General features: G+C 35.3%; 1 protein-coding gene across 1 annotated transcript; it reads left to right on the plus strand.

Annotated features, from left to right (window-relative positions):
- Window positions 1-5017: 5017 nt before the first annotated feature.
- Window positions 5018-23149, plus strand: LOC108214830 (uncharacterized). The gene is made up of 3 exons (XM_017387042.2): window positions 5018-5663; window positions 21450-21556; window positions 22053-23149. The coding sequence occupies exons 1-3, from the start codon at window positions 5184-5186 to the stop codon at window positions 22756-22758; spliced, it is 1293 nt and encodes a 430-aa protein (XP_017242531.1). The 5' UTR covers window positions 5018-5183; the 3' UTR covers window positions 22759-23149.
- The last annotated feature ends 1995 nt before the right edge of the window (window positions 23150-25144 follow it).

Raw genomic sequence — 25144 nt, forward strand, 5'->3', positions numbered from 1 at the left:
GCTTCGTGTCCCCGCCTCCGGATCTCTGTCCATTGCAGGATAATACCACCAGCCTTTGTGTCCCCACCTCCGGCAACTTAACGAATCAAGCTTTCGAGAGCCTTGCTCGGATATCATATGTGACAACCCGGGTCAAATCCTGAGTCTTTTTTCGAAAATCGGGTCAAGTCCCAAATTCCGAATCCGAAAAATAAGCCGAAATAAACTGGCCTAATTGCAGCAACTTGGATACTCAAAAAGCCCACAACAGGCTCCCAAAAAATCATGATTTGTTGGTGCAATTGGTAGTAGTGCTTATGCTTATAAACTGAACAAATGTCTCCATTTTTCTCGATGTGGTACTGGAGTGTTACATTTTAGATCTCATGAGTCGAGTCGAGTCTAAAAATAATCGAAATTAAAATGTATGTTTGAGCTCGACTCATGGAATGTACGAGTAGAGTTTGAGGCATTTGAGATTTTTTTGAATTTTTTTGAATCTTTTTCAAGATTTTTGAACTTAACGATTTCTTTTCAAGTTTATCGATTTTTTTTAGTTTCGGGTATATAGAGTTTTTGAGATTATCAAGTGCTTATCGAGCCAATCGAGAATATGAGCCTTATCTTCGAATTTATACATTCTATGGAAACCACTTTTTTTTGGAGACCGTGTAGACCACTTATGTCCTACAAGTAAAAATTGCATAAAAACAATTCAATACTCATAAGTTTACAAATCATGTTGTACATAGATCACCGTATCATTTAAAATCTTAAATATCATATATGTTTTGCATGTAGAATATTACAAAATATGTTATCCTAAAAATATGTTTAGTTTGCAGAATATTTATTCAAGTTGCAAAACATACACATTCCACTTATTAAACATAAATTAATGAATTAGTGATATTTATAAAACATACTTCACAAAATAATATATTTTATAACATTTTAATTTTCAAAATTATGAGTTTTGCCATGTTTTTATGCAAAATTTTACTTGCTGAACATAAATGGTCTTCATGGTCAAAAAAAATGGTCTCCATAAAATTTTTCTCTGCTAAAATTATTTATACATACTATCTAATTAATTATTGTATAAATATTTAAAATATACGTCAAATTTAAAATATACATCGAATCATCACTTGTCACATGTTAGCAATTGAACGAAATCGTGGGAGTAGCAAGGAAAAAAGGTTCATGTGCTTGCACGCTTGGGACACCATCTGTGCAGGGGATGTTTAAACTAATATCGTCGATCACGTTGGACCCTTGTATATCACACAATATTCTGTTCAATTGTTTTCTCAGTTCATCAAAATACTTATGTAATTTATACGAATCATGTCAAGACTCAGACGGAACAAAGTTTATTATATACTATTTGAAAAACCGCGCGTTGCGACGGCCTACAAAAATTATATTAATAATTTAATATTAATATTTGTAAGATAAAATAATTTTGTGGCTGTCTATAAAAAGTATATTAATAATTCAAAATTAATATTTGTCGGATAAAATAAATTTAATATTATTAAAATCTTGATGTAATACCAATAATAATATATAAAATTGCAAAACTGGACTATCATTCATGGTGAAAAAATGAAAATAAATTTATACACGTAATTAACAATTTAAAGTACGACGAATCTTAATTTTATTTGTGTTTTTTAAAAAGTAATGATGTTCTTACATCGTCACCTTCCTCCAATTTTTTTGGATTGATTGTGCACAAATACATCTAACTTAAATCCGTGAGATAGTGGTTTATAACTACCCTTACTTGTAACAATCTTTATTTTTTAATACTGTATAAACAACCTTCACTTAAAAGTTGCTTGAACAGAGCAAACAGATAATGCATGAATATTTTTTCCTGTATACAAATTTTCATATAAAAATTAACAATAACAAACATGTCTGATGAACAAAACATATATTATAAAAGAATAACTAATATAAAAAAAAACCAACAAACATACATCACTAATAATTAACTCATTGATATCATCCATCAATATCATGTCAAGATTATATTCTTTCCTCATGTTTAGATTTGTCGACTCCCACATAGCGGAGAGAGGCAGGGTTGTGATATTGAGAGAGAGGAGGTTGTGTTTAGATGATCCAAAAACCTACAATTTATAAGGGTATTTATAGGTGCAGAGAGACTTGTGTGCTACTCTTTCCCATAATTAAATAATTTGAAACAAAATCAGATTAAAATTTTCAACCTACTATATTCCATAAATAATCTGAAACAAAATCAGATTCTAACACTTGCTTCCAATATACTCAAAATTAAAAAAGGCGGTTCTAATTTTTTGATATTTTTCATCTAAAAATTCCAGAAAATTAGAAAAATAGAACGGAGCGATGTGAGAGTCATACACGCCCCTCGCTTCTCCTTTATATAAATATATTGACTTTTCCGAAGTCTCGGTTTTTATATCATTTTTTTCAACCAATTTATAGCACTAGCTATTTTGGTTGAAAGTTGAAATTTTTAAAGGAAGTTGTTGTTAGTATTGGTGTCCTAGAGACAATGCTATTGTGTTCTATTGTAGACATTTATGGATTATGTTATATTGATTATTGAATAAATATTTATTATGTCTTTATTTACTGCGTAATAAATTGAAAGCATAATAAATGTCCTTGGAATATTATATGTAATTCTATATCTCTAAGTACGTGACTTAGAAATGAGATTATGAGAATAATATCAATATTCCTAAATGTCCCTAGTCGAGTATCATTGTTAAGGGACAATAATGATGCATTAAGACTAGTATGTTTGTTGACTGATGATCACATCTCATTGATCATAGGTATAGTGATGCTAAAGTCAAGAACATAAGTGAATGTATCGACACATGGCACTGGAATGACCCACCGTGAGATTTTACATGTTAATAAGTGTCATTGGAAATTCTCACTGTGATAATGATGTAATGATCCTCTGACTTGATATCATTATATTTCTATATGAGAATTAATATACTTTGGTTGCACTAAAAGTTACCTTTGACCGGGTGATGATGAAATGTACATTGGGTATATTATGAATCGTATGAGAAATATGAATGATCTAGAAAGGATTTAACCCTCCTATTTTAGGAGTGATATTATTGGCCTCTTGATTGAGTGGGACTATAAAATGCATGGCCGTGCTCAAATATTGATTTGTTTAATAGTCTACTCATTGATCAAGGAAATTCGGATTAGACGATGAAGAGGATGACACAATACATGCCTTGAGTCTGATCTATAATATAAGGTTAAAGGGATTATATTACATTGTACATTATTCACAAAAGGTTTAATTGAATCACCAATTATTATTATTACTTGGGTAGCAATGATGTATTACTAGATACCGCTCATTGTTTATAATTTTATTATTGGATATTAAAATTATTGCCAACGTAATAATAACCTAAAGGGTCACACACTTTGAACGTTTAAAGGAGTTTTAATTTAAATTCTGAATTTAAATTAAATGATTAATTCGAAATAAATTATTTAATTGAGCCGGTCTTAATTAAGTCATTAGAATTTCGAATTTAATATTAAAACCAAAATCGGATTAGGTTTGGAGAAGCCCAAATCCGATTAGGGTTTGGCCCATCTATCTCTCTTCCCTATAAATACATAATGATGTATTGTTTTAGGGTTAAGTGTCAAAAATCGTTTTATTAAAAACCCTAGCAGCTCCAGATCAGGAGAGGCTAGAGAGAGAGAGAGAGGCTGCATCGGCTAGTACCGGCTCCGGTGATCTTTGGCGTGATCCTTAGACCGAGGGCTGCGTGGTGATTGCTCGTTCCGGAACTCCATCTTTCGCTAACGTAAAGCTTCAACAAGGTATTACTTCGTATCTCCATGATCAGCCGTACTTTATAGATGGATCCTCGGGTTAGGGTTTCGGAATTTTTGATTTTACGTCGATTATCCGCTGCGTTTGTTGCCCCGAAACCCAACAGTTGTATCGTGAATTGATGATCAAAATATACAGACCTCGTCTCAAATTTCGATTTGGTTACTCATACTCTTAAAACGGACACCGACAAAATGATCAAAAAGTTGTTTAATCTCCAAAAACTCAAGAACACAAATAAAAAATACGGATATCAATTGTATTTTATATATTTTTTTAAAAAAATTACGAAATAAATACGGCCAACTAACATTTTTAACGTTTTGATGGACGAGATGATAGTATCGTTAACAGATCATAAACTGAGTGTAAGTCAAAAACACGAAATGATACCATTTAGATAATCCAATTACAATGGTATCATTCATAATTTCCCAAAAATATTTAATTCAGATGATTAATTTTGAATTTGTACATTCAACAACCACATGATATTAATGTGTTCCATCCCATTTTAATAAATGCTTGAACTTTTGGTACTTATATTAAAATGTGAAAATAATATTCAATAAAAAATCAATTTTTTTAACAAATTAAACTTGAGATTGTAAATTTCTATTTAGATTTATATATGGAAAATAATTATATATGTTTTTTTGAAAAATAATTATATTTAGATATGATATTTTAAGTACTTAAAACATGTCAAAAAAATCAAATATAAATTAAAATCAGATAGGAGAAGCAACCAAATAATATTTCTTGTACACTGGGCAAGTACAGGACCATAGCAAGATTTAGAGCTTGCTAATCTCAATTTTAATTAAAGAATTTAAAGTTACATAGGAAAAACTTTAAATCACGGAAAAAATCCTAAACTAATTTCTCATTTTAACTCCTTTTTATAACGTATTTTTAATTTCAAATTAATTTATAACTTATTATACAAACAAATATTTTTTAATTAAAAATTAATTTTATGTGTTAAAAGAAACAGATCATCTAATTATTTTTAATTTTTAGTATATTATTTATTTTACCACGTGCTTATATCAGTGGTGGGTTTGTCCCTACTATATTACATTCAAGCCTGCATTTGTCAAAAAAAATTATTTGTAATAAAGAATTTATACCCATACCAAAAGGCTCAATTCAAGCGATATCTTATTAATCTCAGTCATATCGCTCTGGAGTCTTGACACCGAAGCGTCAAGGCTTTACAAAGGCCCAAGGACTCGCACTTTGCTAAACCTTTAACCCCCTCCTCCACCAATCATCACTTTAACTAGTATAATCTTAAGTCTCTGTAACTATACCTATGAAATTTAAACCATTCTTTACTAATCTCTCCTTTAATATTTTTATCAAACACAATAATTCTCTTTATATCAAACATAAAAACCCCACCTTTCTGCTATCCCAAAACCCCCGTTTTTTCATGGCTCAATCTGCTACTCTTTGTGATAACGTCGCCTCCGTTGAGGAGGATGATAATCTTTGTGCAAACCCCACCAATAATCTTGGCTTAAAGATTGAAAAAGATGAAATCTTGGAAGTGGGTAGTCCAAGATTAGGCCCAAACTTGAGCGGGGAATCAAGAATTGAGAGGGCTTGGGCTCATTGGAAGAAATTGGGGGAACCCAAGCTGATTGTGGCTCCAATGGTTGATAATTCTGAGCTCCCTTTTCGATTGTTGTGTAGGAAGTATGGTGCTACTGCTGCTTATACACCTATGCTTCATTCTCGTATTTTTACCGAGAATGAAAAGTATAGGCTTCAAGAATTTACCACTTGCAAGGTATATCAATAGTATAATATTTTTTTTATATGCCTAACTTGTTGCTCTGTCAATCATATATTTAACTAACTATATGCAAAAGACGAAATAATGTACTATACTACTATACAATAGCTGAGTTTGTATGCCATATTGATAGCAAATGCTTATGTTGACTTTGTTCGGGGAAAATGGGATGGAATGACTCTAAATGTATGAAAATAATAGAGGCAGGAGAGAAGTTTTGAAAAAAATTGATGAGTGCAAAATTGTTAGAATGAGATTTGAGAAGAAATTGAGTATAGGAGGGAATGTCTCAAATTAGCGGTGTGATCCTAGTAAGGAATGGAATGGAGGAAGGAATGAAATTTATAAACAATTGCTTGTAAGATAGTTCAGATTTCATTCCAGACCATTTCTTGCAAATTCATCCACCCTGACCAAACACAACATTAATTTGTCGAATAATGAATGTTTTCTACTGTCGCTTTTTTTGTGTGTGTCTATATAAGTAGATGCTAAGGAGATGATAATGTTGTGGTGAATGTGTTTGTTGCTTGATTTTTTTTGACACTAGTTGTACACAGGGCTCCTATCACCTGAACTATTAAGTAGATTTCTTGGACTATTAACTATTAAGTAGATTCAGGTGATAGTAGCCCTCTACAAATATGGAGTATTCAATTAAGCTATGAAATTGTGTTTGTCAACTTAGTTTGTCGTACTCTTACTTTGCTTAAAGTATCAATGTGTTTGTTCTCGAAAAATGGGGGGCTATTTAGTTACTCAAATTTCTAACTAATAAGTAGATTTCTTGGACTTTTTTTTAATGTCGTGACATAACTTCATTCATTTCACACTGTATCTACTTAACAATTCAAACATCTCCTCTACTTAGGCTATTACTGGTTGCTAGGATTGTAATTCATTTTGTTTTTTAGAATTTGCACTCATTCCATCATATGCTTAATCTGTTAGAATTAATGGACCATCTCTTTTTTTAACACTTGCTAGTTCTTTTCAGGAGGGCTAATAGGTTGCACCTCTCTTAGGCATAAGTAACCTTTTTATAATGAACTTAAAAAATCATTTAAAACTAAAGCAATGGACAATTTATAGACCTAATGTAGCGTAAAGCTATACTGTGGGGCCGTTTGACTAAGCTTAAAATAAGTTACTTATTGCCCAAAGTAAAAAAAATGGATTACAAGTAATAAGTAGATTATGATTTATGAGTTATTAAAGTGTTTGGATAATGTGATTTATAAGTTATTTAAGTGTTTGGATAATTTTGATTAAAATCTTCTCTAATTTTAAGAAGTAGAGTGTTATCAAGAACTAGAAATTGTAAAATAGAAATTAGGTTTTTCAACTTCCTACTTCTCTCTCACGAGCTTCCTAGAAGTGCTTCTCCTTCTTTACACAAATGAGTCAAGAAAAACACAAACCCACCTTTTAAAAGAAGTCTGACTTCTTGCCGACCAAGCATGCACATTATATATCTCCCCCTTTATCCTTCACAATAATTTACAATTTCGCACCCTTTTTAGTGCCTTTGAAGCAACCAATGTTAAATAAATGAGAAATCTAGTTAAATCTTCCAGGAAGTATGTAATTGCAAATTGATGCCACATTGATAATTTTGTGGCCTATGTATGTCGAAAATTGGGCTTTTAAACACGACAAGAAACATTTATTTGTAAAAATACGTTGACCATTACTTTTCAGCTATACGGATGGCTTAGACCCTTGTCATTCTTTTGCCTTCTATTTTACCTCTTCAATAAAAACCATCATCTGCACTATATCTCCCTTATCACCATCTTGTTGTCAACTTTTCTTTTATCAAAATTACTTCCCGAGGTACATCTTTTCATTAGTATCAATTTTAAATCTCTTGGAGATTAAGTAAACGAGTTCAGCACCAATAACAAATTAGAGCCTTGTAAAAAAAAAATCTGAACTTTGAGTTGAGTGATAAAATTTGAAAAATGATAAGTATATGAATAAGGGTGCATCAACAATCCAACACTTATCATTTTGATTAGGCTAAATTGTTTTTAAATGATTGTTTTAGTCATCTTAGTTCAATGAGATGCACCAAAATATGTATAGATATTTAGCAAATTAAATAACATATATACATACATATATATATATATATATAGAGTCCCACTCTAATACAAACCAAATCAGCCTAAAAACTAAAAACCAGTTTCTGGACAGTTTTTTATCATTATTTTTAACTACAGAAATCACTAATTTGTACATAACATATCACTAATTTATATATAGCATATCTTGCAAATATAAATATATATATACACTTATATGACCATCATCTTCACCCAAATCGTAATAATGGACCTCGTACCACCATTACCAAACGTTTCTATGACTTGCCACCATTGTCTATCATCACCAATAGTCACATACACTTTCCATCATAACTTACAAAACTAACGACTACTTACCATCATCATACAACTTCTCTTGCGGCTTCCTACCACCAAGAACCTTCCTACAGATGAAATTAATCATCTATAATCAATTATCAATAATTTAGATAAGTAGATTTTCTCAATTTTGATAATAAAAATCGTTGTTTACATACTGTATAAAAACAGTGATTAGTGCAGTATAAATTAGTGATACCCGTAGTTATAAATAGTGGTAGGGAAACTGGTTTCTAGTTTTTATTTTAAGAGTGGTTTCTATTTGATCATGAGCATATATATATATATATATATATATATATATATATATATATATATATATGGGTGAGTTCTTGTACAAACTTACAAACTTACAAACTTTTTGCGTTCAACACATATATAATTTGAGTTCAATATTTTTTTAACATATTTTGTTGAACATCGATTAAAATTGTGTTGAAGAAGTACACAAACTAATTTTTGAATGTAAGAACTAAGTTAAACGTATTATATAACTAATATTTATGTTTCTAAACCCCACCCAAACCCTAGAGGTATAGTTTAAGCATCTTTATAGATATATTCAACATAATGATAATTAGTGTTCTACACCCGATGTTGAACCCCAGTTACAAATGTGTTGAATGAGCGATTTATTTATGCGATATTTTTTAAAATTGTGATGTTTTTTTAAGAATTTTCAACATAGATACTTTCTATAACTAAGGATCAACACGATGGGAGAATAAAAAAAAGTTTGTAAGTTTATAACTTAAAAAAGTTTTTATTTGATCCTATCCCTATATATATATATATATATATTAGTCATGTTCCAGAGAGAACCATTAGGGAGAGAACCCTTAGAACAACCACCTTATTTCTAGTATTAGTTAGGGTTCTGCAGCAGAACTGCACATGAAAAAAATGTCTTATCAATGTATTATATTTTGAAATTACTTTTGAACACACACAACGATGCAAAAAAAAAACACGTATTTAGATTTAGCTCCTGAAAATCAATGAAAAATATAGGGTCTGCAGCAGAACCTTAGTGGTTTTATGGTTCTATTTTAAGCATTTCTCTCTTGAGCGCGACCCTATATATATATATATATATAATATATATATATATATATATATATATGTCCAATAATATCTACACTTACATAGTTTTGTTACTTTAACACAGTTCTTAAAGTATAAAAACATGTCCTTTATAGACTATATCAATTGGTATACTTACTTTTTATGTTATGTCATATTCTTTTAAGGCTGCATGTTTATGAATTATATGTATGTGTGTGTGTGTGTGTGTACTAATTGAAATAAAATTTAAGAACTACAACATTTTAGTACTCTTTCCGTCCCAACCAATTGTGTACATTTTCTATTTTTGGATGTCCCTCTTAGTTTTATAAAAGTAATGAATTTTTGTGATATGAAAATCTCACAATACTTTTATGATTTGACTAAAGACATATATGGAAATGGTCATTATTAATGGGCACGTGAATATAACATTATGGGAAAGAACATGCCCAATCCTAAAGAGGATTACCTTCCGTAAAAGGTGAGAATTTAATAGAGGCCTTATCCTGAAGAGGCGCGTCCTCACCTTCAAAAGACTTGCCCTTACCCCGAAGGGGTGTGCCCTTGCCTTCAACCTTCAAGGACTAGCCTTTACCTTCAAGAGTTTAGTGCTTATCTAAGGTGAGCGGAAGAGACTAACATGTACCTTCAAGAGGCTAGCTGTAACACCCCCATCTTAAATTAAGACGAGAGGTTACCCACAAATCCAAAACCTGCAAACAGAGCACTAATATATATTCCAAACGATGATAAACAGTTCTAATAAGTTTTAGAATGATATAAATCCTCCAAATTAATTTAATCCGAATGATGCAAATAAATAGAATCTCTAAACAATAAAATCCGAATAAATGCTAGAAGTCCATAAAGTCCTAAACAATGAAAAGAAAAGGGCTGCTCTCCATCACACAGTCCCGAATCCCCCTAAGAACCTGCCAGAAGAAGAATACGGCATGAGCCAAATGCCCAGTACGGATTGGAAACATTTATAAAACAAGAAACATTTAAAATATTTTGACAGTACCGAGATCAAATCAGAACATATACAGATACACACATCATAGGGTACCTAATGTGTGCAACAACCCGGATGAATAGAAAATGAAGAACTATGAGCCTCTGTCAATATTGCCTCACGAATTGTCGAATCTGAAGGAACACAAAGTTTACTACCCAACCATACCACACCCTCGTCATCAACACGAAAATCGGTTTGCTTCCCATTCACCAGCTCCAATCTAATAGCATCCAACTCCGAATCATTCTTTTGAGCATCCTTAATCTTCGAAATAAGATTAGGTTCCACCTTTAAGCTTGCTACACTGCCATCTGACCCTCTAACATACAACTCCACATCTAAGCGCTCTAAATCTGAAATAAGGTGCGGCTGAGTAACAAGAGATGCCACACTCCCGAAGTTCTTCCTACTAAGAGCATCCGCCACCACATTAGCTTTTCCCGGATGGTACTGAATCTTAGCATCATAATCCTTAAGAAGTTCAAGCCACCTCCTCTGCCTCATGTTCAACTCCTTCTGCGTAAAAATGTACTTAAGACTCTTGTGATCAGTGAAGATATCACAAGTCTCTCCATATAGATAATGTCTCCAAATCTTCAATGCAAATACCACTGCTGCTAACTCCAAGTCATGGGTCGGATAATTCACCTCATAGGGCTTAAGCTGTCTAGAGGCGTAAGAAATCACCTTCCCATGCTGCATAAGAACACACCCCAAACCTCTCTTAGAAGCATCACTGTAAACCTGATATCCCCCATTGCCTGATGGTAAAACAAGAATAGGAGCTGATACCAACCTCGTCTTTAGCTCTTGGAAACTCTTCTCACGATCATCATTCCACTCGAACTTAGCACCCTTCCTCATTAGTTGAGTCATTGGCAAAGCTATGGACGAAAACCCCTCAACAAACCGCCTGTAGTAGCCTGCCAAACCCAAGAAACTCCTCACCTCTGTAAGGTTGCTAGGTCTTGGCCAATTAGTGATAGCCTCGACTTTCGCAGGATCCAACTCAATCCCCTTACCAGACACAATATGCCCCAGAAATGCAACCTGCTCCAACCAAAACTCACACTTTGAAAATTTGGCAAACAATTTCTTCTCTCTCAAAATTCCCAACACGATGCGCAAATGCTCCTCATGCTCCTCCTTACTCCTAGAGTATATCAAAATATCATCAATGAAGACCACAACAAACTTATCAAGGTAATCATGAAAGATCCGGTTCATCAAGTCCATAAACACGGCTGGTGCATTCGTCAACCCAAAAGACATCACAAGAAACTCATAGTGACCATATCGAGTGCGAAAAGCTGTCTTAGGAATATCCTCATCTCTTACCCGTAACTGGTGGTAACCCGATCTCAAATCAATCTTTGAAAAATACTTCGCCCCTTGCAACTGATCGAACAAATCATCAATACGTGGCAATGGATACCTGTTCCTAACAGTCACCTTATTCAACTCCCTATAGTCAATACACAATCTCATAGACCCATCCTTCTTCTTCATAAACAACACCGGAGCACCCCACGGAGACACACTAGGCCTGATAAATCCCCTATCCAACAACTCTTGCAACTGCTCTTTCAACTCATGCAACTCTAGTGGTGCCATCCTGTACGGCGTCTTAGAAATAGGCTCTGCACCTGGAACAAGTTCAATACTAAACTCCACTTCTCGATGCGGTGGCAAACCTGGTAACTCATCGGGAAACACATCTGCATATTCACTCACAACTGCATAATCCTCTATACGAGACTCAACCCTGGATGTATCCTTTACAAAAGCAAGATAACCATCACAACCCTTAGACAAGAGCTTCTTCGCCTTAAGAGCTGAAATCAACTTAACCTCCCCTTTTGGCTGAGACCCCTGGTATACATACTCTGGCTTATTCACATCCCCAAAGATAACCCGTTTCTCCTCACAATTAATCGTCGCCCTATACTTACTCAACCAATCCATACCCAAAATAATGTCAAAGTCATGCATCATCATCGGAAGCAAGTTGACCTTATAATTTCTATCCCCCACAACTATCAAACACTCTCGGTACACATCAGATATAATAACAGAAGTCCCCATAGGGGTAGCAATAGACATATGCGGAGATAATAATGAAGGTAAGACACCAAGATAACGAACATATGATAGGGATACCACAGAATGAGTCGAACCAGTATCAAATAACACATAAGCATCACGTGTACCCACAAAGACCGTTCCAGAAACAGTACCTGGATTAGTTGCTGCCTGAGAAGAAGTCAATGCGAAGACTCTACCTGTAGGATTCTGCTGATTCGGCTGACCTCCACTGCCACTACCTCCATCACCATTATTACGTGGACAGTCCTTTAACCTATGATCCATCGAACCACACGAGAAACATGCCCCAGTCTGTTTATAACAAGCTCTGCCCGGATGGTGTCTACCACATGTAGCACAAGGAGCCACCGGAATCATATTGGGGTTACCCCCATACGCTGGATAACGTCCCTGTCCCCTTTGACAAGAAACATTTATAAAACAAGAAACATTTAAAATATTTTGACAGTAATATAAATCAGTTATTTTAAAATAATAGGCTGAAGCAACAAGGGGTTAGGATATTTCATACCGAGATCAAATCAGAACATATACAGATACACACATCATAGGGTACCTAATGTGTGCAACAAATCGGATAACGTGTACGGCATATACAACGTCACCGTCAAATCACAAATCATATCAAAACTGAACTGGGTGCACCCACGTATCCTGAACATATAATCAAAATGGCCAAAGCTCCTCCCAAGAGCTAACAGAAGGATACGCCGTGACGAATCACACTGTCACGGAAGTGTCATGTCAATGGTGCCGCAAAGACATGGCTGTAGTACCCCTACAGCTGGGTAACTCGGTATACCCTATATCTCTCTAAGGGTTCAAACAAAACAATTTTCACAACTTTAAAATCACATGGTACATATATTTCAAATAAACTGAACATATCATATTTTGTAAAATCTTTGAAAACCGCATAACAAATATTTCAAAACAGATTTTTAAAATATTTTTCGGAAATCAAAACAGTCAATGAATAGCACAGAACAAACTTAGCAAGTCGGACAGATCAAAAGAGGACAAATCAAAATCATTTATTATCGAAAGGAGTAGCGCTGAATAAAAGGAATAGAATCCGTACCTCGAAAATGGCTAATCGAACACTCACGAAATTCCGCAAATAATTCGCTAAACTCCCGGCTCCGCACCTAAATATAAAATTATAATTTATTATCTCTGCATACGTTGACCAGCAAGCATATTAGCCATAAATAAATATATCCATTAAATATATTAACTCTTATCGTTGGTTAAGCTATTATTTAAATAATATTAGTTACGCGACCAAAACCAGAAGCACACTACACGTGAACATAAAACTTAATCAAACTAATAACCTGGTCAGGCACTACATCTAATTAGGTGAAATCAGAATAGATTATAATGGTCCATGACCTCCGCTCCAGTCCTGAATATTATTACTTTTCATGCGCACTTGGCTACTAAGTTTTACAATTCCATCACATTATACTATCCACCAAATCATGCAAACGGAGAGGGTTCTTGTAGTCACCTAAAATAATAACATAAATCTATATACAGAACAGACCCGACTGCAGGCTCATGTACGAGAGATAAAACGCGAACACAGTACATAAGTCACACTTATTAATCCTTTGGCGCACACATATAACACACAACAATTAGTCAATTACCTCCTCTTTTGCGACCTACAATTAACGCTCCGAAAGTGACAGCTGTTATGCGCCTCTGTTTTCACCCCTTTTCCTTCACTCTGCTTTTCACCCTTTTCCTTCACTCTGCTTTTCACCCTTTTCCTTTACTCTGCGGCTGCTTCTCTTATTTAGGGTTATTAATAACTGATATGTTTTTATATATAGGCATCTAAGTATCCTATAACTAATATAACTCTAATTATTAATGTTAACCTATTGTATAATCTAATTACTAATTCTATTTTAAATCAAAATACTAAACTAATATTAATAATTCTATTCTAATTCAGATTTATTATTATTAAATAATTAAATAAATAAATAATACGAATATTACATATATACTCCTTTAAAAAGGATTCCGTCCCTGGAATCTAACGAAACTAAGACTCGTACCTGAATCGAATAAGTGCGGATATCTCTCACGAATAGATTCCTCTAATTCAGATTTATTATTATTAAATAATTAAATAAATAAATAATACGAATATTACATATATACTCCCTTAAAAAGGATTCCGTCCCCGGAATCTAACGAAACTAAGACTCGTACCTGAATCGAATAAGTGCGGATATCTCTCACGAATAGATTCCTCTAATTCCCAAGTAGCCTCTCGCTCCGAATGATTCTTCCACAAAACTTTGACAAACACAATATTTTTCTTCCTCATCACTCGCTCCTCTCGATCTAGAATAGCTTCCGCTTCTTCCTCACAAGATAAATCCTCCCTAATCTTATGTAATGGATACTGAACCACGTGAAACGGATGATACTTATAGCCCTTCAGAACAGACACGTGAAACACATTATGCACATGAGATAACTGTGGTGGCAAAGCAACTCTATATGCCACCTCACCCACTCTCTCTATAACATCAAAAGGACCCACATATCTCGGACTAAGCTTTCCCTTATACCAAAACGCTTAACACCCTTACAAGGAGACACCTTCAAAAACACATGATCACCGGGTTCAAATCCACCAAACTTTCTCTTCTGATCTGCATAAATCTTTTGACGTGATTGAGCCTTCTGTAAATTTTTTCTAGCCTGCGCCACCTTCTCATTAGTCACTCTAACCAACTCCGGCCCTTCAATATCTCTCTCTCCAACCTCATCCCAACAAGTCGGTGCTCTACACCTCCTACCATACAAAGCCTCAAATGGTGGCATGCCAATACTTGCGTGCCAGCTGTTATTATATGCAAACTCAACAAGATACAAATACTTATCCCAATCGCCTGTCCACTCTAAGGCACAAGCTCTCAACATGTCCTCCAATGTCTGAATCGTCCTCTCTGACTGTCCATCTGTCTGCGGATGAAAGGCCGTACTAAAGTTAAGTTTTGTTCCCCAAGCTCGCTGAAATCCCTTCCAAAAGTGTGATGTGAACCTCGTATCTCTGTCAGAAACTATAGACACAGGCATACCATGAAGTCTAACAATATCCCTCTGAAAAATCTCCGCCAACTCATGAACAGGAGTAGTCTCTCGAATAGGCAAGAAATGAGCAGATTTAGTAAGTCTATCAACTACCACCCATATGACATCATTCTTCCTAAAAGTCCTTGGTAAACCAGTCACAAAATCCATGGTTATGTTTTCCCACTTCCAAATCGGAATATCTAACTGTTGTAACAATCCACTAGGTCTCTGATGTTCAATCTTCACCTGCTGACATGTAAGACACTTTCCCACAAACTCCGCTATATCTTGCTTCATTCCATTCCACCAAAAATGCATCTTCAAGTCCCTATACATCTTAGTAGAACCCGGATGAATAGAAAATGAAGAACTATGAGCCTCTGTCAATATTGCCTCACGAATTGTCGAATCTGAAGGAACACAAAGTTTACTACCCAACCATACCACACCCTCGTCATCAACACGAAAATCGGTTTGCTTCCCATTCACCAGCTCCAATCTAATAGCATCCAACTCCGAATCATTCTTTTGAGCATCCTTAATCTTCGAAATAAGATTAGGTTCCACCTTTAAGCTTGCTACACTGCCATCTGACCCTCTAACATACAACTCCACATCTAAGCGCTCTAAATCTGAAATAAGGTGCGGCTGAGTAACAAGAGATGCCACACTCCCGAAGTTCTTCCTACTAGGAGCATCCGCCACCACATTAGCTTTTCCCGGATGGTACTGAATCTTAGCATCATAATCCTTAAGAAGTTCAAGCCACCTCCTCTGCCTCATGTTCAACTCCTTCTGCGTAAAAATGTACTTAAGACTCTTGTGATCAGTGAAGATATCACAAGTCTCTCCATATAGATAATGTCTCCAAATCTTCAATGCAAATACCACTGCTGCTAACTCCAAGTCATGGGTCGGATAATTCACCTCATAGGGCTTAAGCTGTCTAGAGGCGTAAGAAATCACCTTCCCATGCTGCATAAGAACACACCCCAAACCTCTCTTAGAAGCATCACTGTAAACCTGATATCCCCCATTGCCTGATGGTAAAACAAGAATAGGAGCTGATACCAACCTCGTCTTTAGCTCTTGGAAACTCTTCTCACGATCATCATTCCACTCGAACTTAGCACCCTTCCTCATTAGTTGAGTCATTGGCAAAGCTATGGACGAAAACCCCTCAACAAACCGCCTGTAGTAGCCTGCCAAACCCAAGAAACTCCTCACCTCTGTAAGGTTGCTAGGTCTTGGCCAATTAGTGATAGCCTCGACTTTCGCAGGATCCAACTCAATCCCCTTACCAGACACAATATGCCCCAGAAATGCAACCTGCTCCAACCAAAACTCACACTTTGAAAATTTGGCAAACAATTTCTTCTCTCTCAAAATTCCCAACACGATGCGCAAATGCTCCTCATGCTCCTCCTTACTCCTAGAGTATATCAAAATATCATCAATGAAGACCACAACAAACTTATCAAGGTAATCATGAAAGATCCGGTTCATCAAGTCCATAAACACGGCTGGTGCATTCGTCAACCCAAAAGACATCACAAGAAACTCATAGTGACCATATCGAGTGCGAAAAGCTGTCTTAGGAATATCCTCATCTCTTACCCGTAACTGGTGGTAACCCGATCTCAAATCAATCTTTGAAAAATACTTCGCCCCTTGCAACTGATCGAACAAATCATCAATACGTGGCAATGGATACCTGTTCCTAACAGTCACCTTATTCAACTCCCTATAGTCAATACACAATCTCATAGACCCATCCTTCTTCTTCATAAACAACACCGGAGCACCCCACGGAGACACACTAGGCCTGATAAATCCCCTATCCAACAACTCTTGCAACTGCTCTTTCAACTCATGCAACTCTAGTGGTGCCATCCTGTACGGCGTCTTAGAAATAGGCTCTGCACCTGGAACAAGTTCAATACTAAACTCCACTTCTCGATGCGGTGGCAAACCTGGTAACTCATCGGGAAACACATCTGCATATTCACTCACAACTGCATAATCCTCTATACGAGACTCAACCCTGGATGTATCCTTTACAAAAGCAAGATAACCATCACAACCCTTAGACAAGAGCTTCTTCGCCTTAAGAGCTGAAATCAACTTAACCTCCCCTTTTGGCTGAGACCCCTGGTATACATACTCTGGCTTATTCACATCCCCAAAGATAACCCGTTTCTCCTCACAATTAATCGTCGCCCTATACTTACTCAACCAATCCATACCCAAAATAATGTCAAAGTCATGCATCATCATCGGAAGCAAGTTGACCTTATAATTTCTATCCCCCACAACTATCAAACACTCTCGGTACACATCAGATATAATAACAGAAGTCCCCATAGGGGTAGCAATAGACATATGCGGAGATAATAATGAAGGTAAGACACCAAGATAACGAACATATGATAGGGATACCACAGAATGAGTCGAACCAGTATCAAATAACACATAAGCATCACGTGTACCCACAAAGACCGTTCCAGAAACAGTACCTGGATTAGTTGCTGCCTGAGAAGAAGTCAATGCGAAGACTCTACCTGTAGGATTCTGCTGATTCGGCTGACCTCCACTGCCACTACCTCCATCACCATTATTACGTGGACAGTCCTTTAACCTATGATCCATCGAACCACACGAGAAACATGCCCCAGTCTGTTTATAACAAGCTCTGCCCGGATGGTGTCTACCACATGTAGCACAAGGAGCCACCGGAATCATATTGGGGTTACCCCCATACGCTGGATAACGTCCCTGTCCCCTTTGACAAGAAACATTTATAAAACAAGAAACATTTAAAATATTTTGACAGTAATATAAATCAGTTATTTTAAAATAATAGGCTGAAGCAACAAGGGGTTAGGATATTTCATACCGAGATCAAATCAGAACATATACAGATACACACATCATAGGGTACCTAATGTGTGCAACAAATCGGATAACGTGTACGGCATATACAACGTCACCGTCAAATCACAAATCATATCAAAACTGAACTGGGTGCACCCACGTATCCTGAACATATAATCAAAATGGCCAAAGCTCCTCCCAAGAGCTAACAGAAGGATACGCCGTGACGAATCACACTGTCACGGAAGTGTCATGTCAATGGTGCCGCAAAGACATGGCTGTAGTACCCCTACAGCTGGGTAACTCGGTATACCCTATATCTCTCTAAGGGTTCAAACAAAACAATTTTCACAACTTTAAAATCACATGGTACATATATTTCAAATAAACTGAACATATCATATTTTGTAAAATCTTTGAAAACCGCATAACAAATATTTCAAAACAGATTTTTAAAATATTTTTCGGAAATCAAAACAGTCAATGAATAGCACAGAACAAACTTAGCAAGTCGGACAGATCAAAAGAGGACAAATCAAAATCATTTATTATCGAAAGGAGTAGCGCTGAATAAAAGGAATAGAATCCGTACCTCGAAAATGGCTAATCGAACACTCACGAAATTCCGCAAATAATTCGCTAAACTCCCGGCTCCGCACCTAAATATAAAATTATAATTTATTATCTCTGCATACGTTGACCAGCAAGCATATTAGCCATAAATAAATATATCCATTAAATATATTAACTCTTATCGTTGGTTAAGCTATTATTTAAATAATATTAGTTACGCGACCAAAACCAGAAGCACACTACACGTGAACATAAAACTTAATCAAACTAATAACCTGGTCAGGCACTACATCTAATTAGGTGAAATCAGAATAGATTATAATGGTCCATGACCTCCGCTCCAGTCCTGAATATTATTACTTTTCATGCGCACTTGGCTACTAAGTTTTACAATTCCATCACATTATACTATCCACCAAATCATGCAAACGGAGAGGGTTCTTGTAGTCACCTAAAATAATAACATAAATCTATATACAGAACAGACCCGACTGCAGGCTCATGTACGAGAGATAAAACGCGAACACAGTACATAAGTCACACTTATTAATCCTTTGGCGCACACATATAACACACAACAATTAGTCAATTACCTCCTCTTTTGCGACCTACAATTAACGCTCCGAAAGTGACAGCTGTTATGCGCCTCTGTTTTCACCCCTTTTCCTTCACTCTGCTTTTCACCCTTTTCCTTTACTCTGCGGCTGCTTCTCTTATTTAGGGTTATTAATAACTGATATGTTTTTATATATAGGCATCTAAGTATCCTATAACTAATATAACTCTAATTATTAATGTTAACCTATTGTATAATCTAATTACTAATTCTATTTTAAATCAAAATACTAAACTAATATTAATAATTCTATTCTAATTCAGATTTATTATTATTAAATTATTAAATAAATAAATAATACGAATATTACACTAGCCATTGCCTTTAAGGGGCTAGACCTTACTTTGAAGGGGAGTAGGGCGCAACCTCATATCGCAAGTCATAACTGTGCTAGATTGTTGCTTTATGGGCCTGATGTTATTGACAACTTTGGTAGTTGTGATAAATAATGAATGAGAATAAAGGAGTCAACTTCCACAACAGAATGGCCAGACCCTGATGGAGTGGGTTCTCCTTCCGAACTTGTCGGAACCGCCCCAGTAAAAGACTCCTGAGGACTCTAAAAGACTCGTTTGGACCATGGGCCACCGCCTTGGCCATGGTTCATCCACGAGAGATCTACATCTAATTGATATAGGTTTATTGGCTTTCAAGAATTACATATAGCTTGATTCCTACAAATACAGGGTATGTAGGCACATTGAAGGGATCAAAACTTGAAAGCAAGAAAACAACATGTAATCCTTTTGATCTCAGCCACCAATTATACACAGCCACCACATTCAGACAGATTCTCCGTCGATAAACCATCATCTCATATCTTGATTCGAGCGACAAACCTCGTTTTGTTGGTTACCAAATTTCTGCACAGGTCCCTCCAGCCTCCATTATATTTTCTTTTCCACTACTTTATACATTTTTCATTTTTCTTAACCTCCGTGCCCAATTCAAATGTAAGTGAATGGGAGGGGTGGAAGGAATATTAGAATAGAAAATGAATAAATATTTAAATATGATTTGTCATATATCCAAATTAATTTTAATAGTGTTCCTTGTTTGAGGGCAGATGATTCACACCACCCTAACTTTCTTAATAATTGATATATAGTGCTCCCACTCAAATATATTCCTAGATTATCATTTATATAAGTGTTAATATAAGGATATAATGGTTGTGTGTATTACACATATGACTTCCGTTTAAATTTGTAAAATATATATTCATGTAAGTATGCACATGTACAAGTACAACGTTGAATTGTTGTTCATTCTGATGAGTATTGTTGATTTGTTTTTGGTAATATCCGATATGTTTTTTAATCATATCTGTGCCTTACTTTCTTCTATTTTAATTTTTGGATTGTGTACCAACACTTCGATACCCCTCGATCCCAAATTGCTAGTCATTTTGGTTTTCCGCATGTATGTTATTTTGATGTGCATAGAATAGATAGCTCTGGTAGTATTTACTTTTTTGCAAAGAAAAAGAAAATTTAAAAAATGACTATAGAAATACCGAGTGTCTAGAATATTTACTAGTCTTGTTCTTGCACCTTAGAATACATGTAGAAAGTCCCAGGGACTACTGATATAAAACAGAGTGAGTTTCATGCTACTAAAAAATATACACTGCGTGTTGTTCATTTTGCTTTGTTATGAAGTGGCATAGGGTTTATTTTAGCTTCTTATGAAGTCGCATTTGGTTGGTTATGGTAAGAACCTGAATCAACTTAAAAAATTGCAGCAACTAATAAAATCAACTTCTTATATAAAATGAATTTGAAGTTGCATGGTTGCAAATCATTTTATATATGAATTTTTTATTTTGTTATAAAAAAATTAAAACTATATTTTTTGTAGTTTTTTGTTTATAAAAATAAATGTTACTAAAAAAAGCCCTCTAATTTTGATTTTTTTAAAAATACTATGAGTTTTTTCTGGTTTGATAAATTAATATACTGAGTTTGTTGCCTCTATTTTGACAACAATGACAGGAAGATCGACCTCTATTTGTTCAGTTCTGTGCCAATGATCCAGATACGTTACTGGAAGCAGCTCAAAGAGTGGCACCTTATTGTGATTATGTGGACATTAATCTTGGGTAACATCTATCTCTCACACTCATAGTTTATTTACTTTGGGATTGTCAAATATACATACTTATAAGTTATAAAGCTTTTTGCTTAAATTTTTACATTTTCATATCCACTGATTCTGATATCGACAATCACATATGCATCAGTATTACAGTCCCGTCAAGTCATCCAGTTTTTAGTTGGAAATACATCAAAATTGTTTGTTTTATTTAAGTAATAAGTCTCAATTCATTGACTTGTAAACGCACTTTTATGGACTGGCTTCAAAATATTCATGAATAATTGAATATCTATTAGATTAAGAAAGAATAAGATTTTACACATGTCTGGATTTATGTGTTCGATATTTATGTGTCATCATTTATATGCTTTCAACATATTTTTTTGTTCTTTCTAAATCACAAATACAAGCTGCTTGTTCCGATTAAGAAATAGCTGCATTCAGAAACAGATACTGATTTATTGGTAATTATTTCGATATACAATCTACACTCTCCGCAGATGTCCGCAGAGAATAGCTAGGCGAGGAAACTATGGAGCATTTCTTATGAACAATCTTCCTCTTGTTAAGTCATTGGTAGAAAAATTGGCATCGAACTTGAGTACTCCTGTGTCTTGCAAGATCCGCGTCTTCCCAGATTTAGAAGACACTTTAAATTATGCTAAGATGCTGGAGGATGCAGGTTGTGCTCTACTAGCAGTACATGGTCGCACAAGAGATGAAAAAGATGGGAAAAAAGTTCGAGCCAACTGGAATGCCATTAGGGCTGTGAAAAATGCTGTCAGGATCCCGGTACTCGCTAATGGGAACGTCAGGCACATGGATGATGTCCAGAGTTGTTTGGAAGAGACGGGGGCGGATGGGGTGCTTTCAGCTGAATCACTCCTTGAAAACCCCGCTCTCTTCGCTGGATTTCGTACAGCTGAGTGGGCAGTGAACTCTTCTGATCGAAATGAAAATGGAAAAATAGACCAGGGTACTTTGTTGGAAGAATATTTGAAGCTGTGTGAGGAATATCCTGTGCCGTGGAGAATGATCCGTGCACATGTGCACAAGATGTTGGGCGAGTGGTTTAGGATTCATCCACACGTGAGGGAGGATTTTAATGGACAAACCAAACTTACTTTTGAGTATCTTTATGATATGATCAATCGGCTTAGAGAGCTTGGTGTTGAGAAACCACTTTATGTGAAGAGACTAGCTTAAGCAAAACATCTGAGAAAAAAGTTGGTGTATGGACATGATGATTCCAAATTAGCGGTAAGAGGTAACAAACTACGTAATTTTAAGCTGTGGCGAGGTGTTTTGCATGGAATATAAAGTCAATTAACGGAACCACATGGAGCCTAGCTCCGTCACTTAATGAAGTCTTTTTTCTAGAGAGTGCATGGTTTTAAAAAAACAGGCACTGTATTTTTCTTTTCTTTTTATTCAATGGTTGTCCTGTTACACCTGATACATATATTTAGTTAGACACAATTATATGTACCATCTCCTGCTTAAGGATTGAGTAATTTTTTACCTCGATTCAGGAGTTATAAATCCTCGCATTGTAATCTGTAGCTATCTATGACAATCACTTTATTATTCTGTGGTAGTTGATTATGTGTCTTAACATTATCATAAGAGCTAATTTGTGTGGTGGATGAGAGAAGGAAGGATGCTGAGCGAGAAAATGAGCCGAATTACAGGAAAGAGTAATCTGATGCAAAAATGTTTTGGCTATAAGCATATAGAACATCAATTTAAAAGTTCAGTAACTTGTGGATAACTTTGCTAAGGATTATTACTTCTGTGTAGTTGGTGATATATTTTTTTGGAAATAGTCGTATATCTTCCTTGTGTGAAGTTGATTTTGGAGAAGTTATATATGGTTTTTACTGATTTGGAGTATTGAACTTCCCATTGAGGGCCTAACAAGCGGGTATGTTGTAGCATTTGTATATGGAGGTCTAGCAATGGAGGTCGAAGCCAGCCTCTATGAGATTGCTGGAGCTAACAGGAAAACGATGGTTTGGTGACTGGTGAGTCTCGTTTTAAATTGATGCATGGTCACAATGTCCTTAGAATCGTTGAATAGTCCTTCAGAGAAAGTCCTTCACATCTCATAGGACGAAGACAAAAACTTATAGGCGATATTTTCCTTTAGTGTTGATGGAAGACGATGGTTGGTTTGGAACACTTACCTTAAATGCCCCACTTACACATGCATATAGGAGTATCTTTGAATAATCATCCCCGCTTAAGTCCAGTGGCCTTCCTATCAAGTTCAGGGCCCTAGGATTAAAGCATTCTTTGTCTCTGCCTGAACTTTCTTTTCCTAATGAAAGCATGGAGACAAAACAAAGCTCGGGAAAGAAATTAATAAAAATGCTACGTATAATGTATGATCATGTTGGTCATGTTCAGTGAAACGATTGAATGTATTCGTCGTCCGATGAATAAAGCAAATGTAGGAAGCATATAATCAGGTCCTTCAAATTTTCTTGTATATGTTACTAGTACCAAGAAGCTGAATGTTTTGTTGTGTTGAGAGTGGAGTCATGAATTGAGCTCGACTAGTTTGCTCAATTGTATTTTAAACATGATGTAGAGAAAATCTTAATTATGAATAGACTAGTTTGCAAGAGAACAAATGTTTTGAAGATTTATAGTACTGGGAGCCAGTAGCCACAGAGTTGGAGGGAGACTTTTGATCAAAGTCTTTGCGTTTTTGTCCCATGTAAAATTCCAGCTATATGATGAGTAAAAACAAGGTTAATAATTAGCTTTCCTTCGTAAGGGGGGGGTTTGAGTAGCCACAGATAATTCGACTCCACACAATTTTGATTAGCCATCTTCTCATCTCCTCTTGCTTATCTCTACGACAAGACACTATGAATCCACTACCATTTCTCCTGCCACTTTATATTTTCGACAAACAACTTGATTCCTTTTTCATCTCCTGTTACTTGCTTAAGGACGAAACGCTTATTTAAAAAATAAAATCCAATAAATAAATAATGCATTTTTGCACATCATGGAAATATAACACATTTTCAACTTGCTTTTTTCTAGGGGCACAATTCTTACTTGAATTTTAAGAAATATGTATACAACATTTATCTACATAGACACCATGAATGCGCTAAAATAAGTTAATTTATTTTCAGTAGGCTTAAGTTTTTTTTATAACAATGAATAGTTCGGTTTAAAGTATCTTTAATTAGGTTGGCTAAATTGCAACAGAATAAGTATGTTTGAGTTTGACTAAATCATGAATGTGCTAGAACAGACCACAGACCACAGACCGGTTAAATTATTTTCAGCAGGCCAAAGTTTTTTCGTAATAGTATTTATTATTATTATTATCATCATCTTCTTTTATCAAAACGGTGAATTGTAAACACTTACCTCTCTATATACACGACTTTTCAACAGCATGAATATGTTTGGGTGTCTGTAATGTTGTGTTTGGTTGGGTTGAATGAAAATGGAGGGAATGGAATGAGATTTGAACTATAATTTAGTTGAATGTATAATAATTTTATTCTTTCCACCATTCCATTCTTATCACTTTTAACTAGAGTTCAAACCTTCCATTTTGTGAAGG

Source organism: Daucus carota, chromosome 3, assembly GCF_001625215.2.
Source record: "Daucus carota subsp. sativus chromosome 3, DH1 v3.0, whole genome shotgun sequence".
Taxonomy (NCBI): Eukaryota; Viridiplantae; Streptophyta; class Magnoliopsida; order Apiales; family Apiaceae; genus Daucus; species Daucus carota.

Coding starts and splice junctions, on each gene's coding strand:
- LOC108214830 (XM_017387042.2), top strand. CDS start 5,184: ATGAAATTTAAACCATTCTTTACTAATCTCTCCTTTAATATTTTTATC. Junction 5,664..21,449: donor AAGAATTTACCACTTGCAAG/GTATATCAATAG, acceptor CAACAATGACAG/GAAGATCGACCTCTATTTGT. Junction 21,557..22,052: donor TATGTGGACATTAATCTTGG/GTAACATCTATC, acceptor CACTCTCCGCAG/ATGTCCGCAGAGAATAGCTA.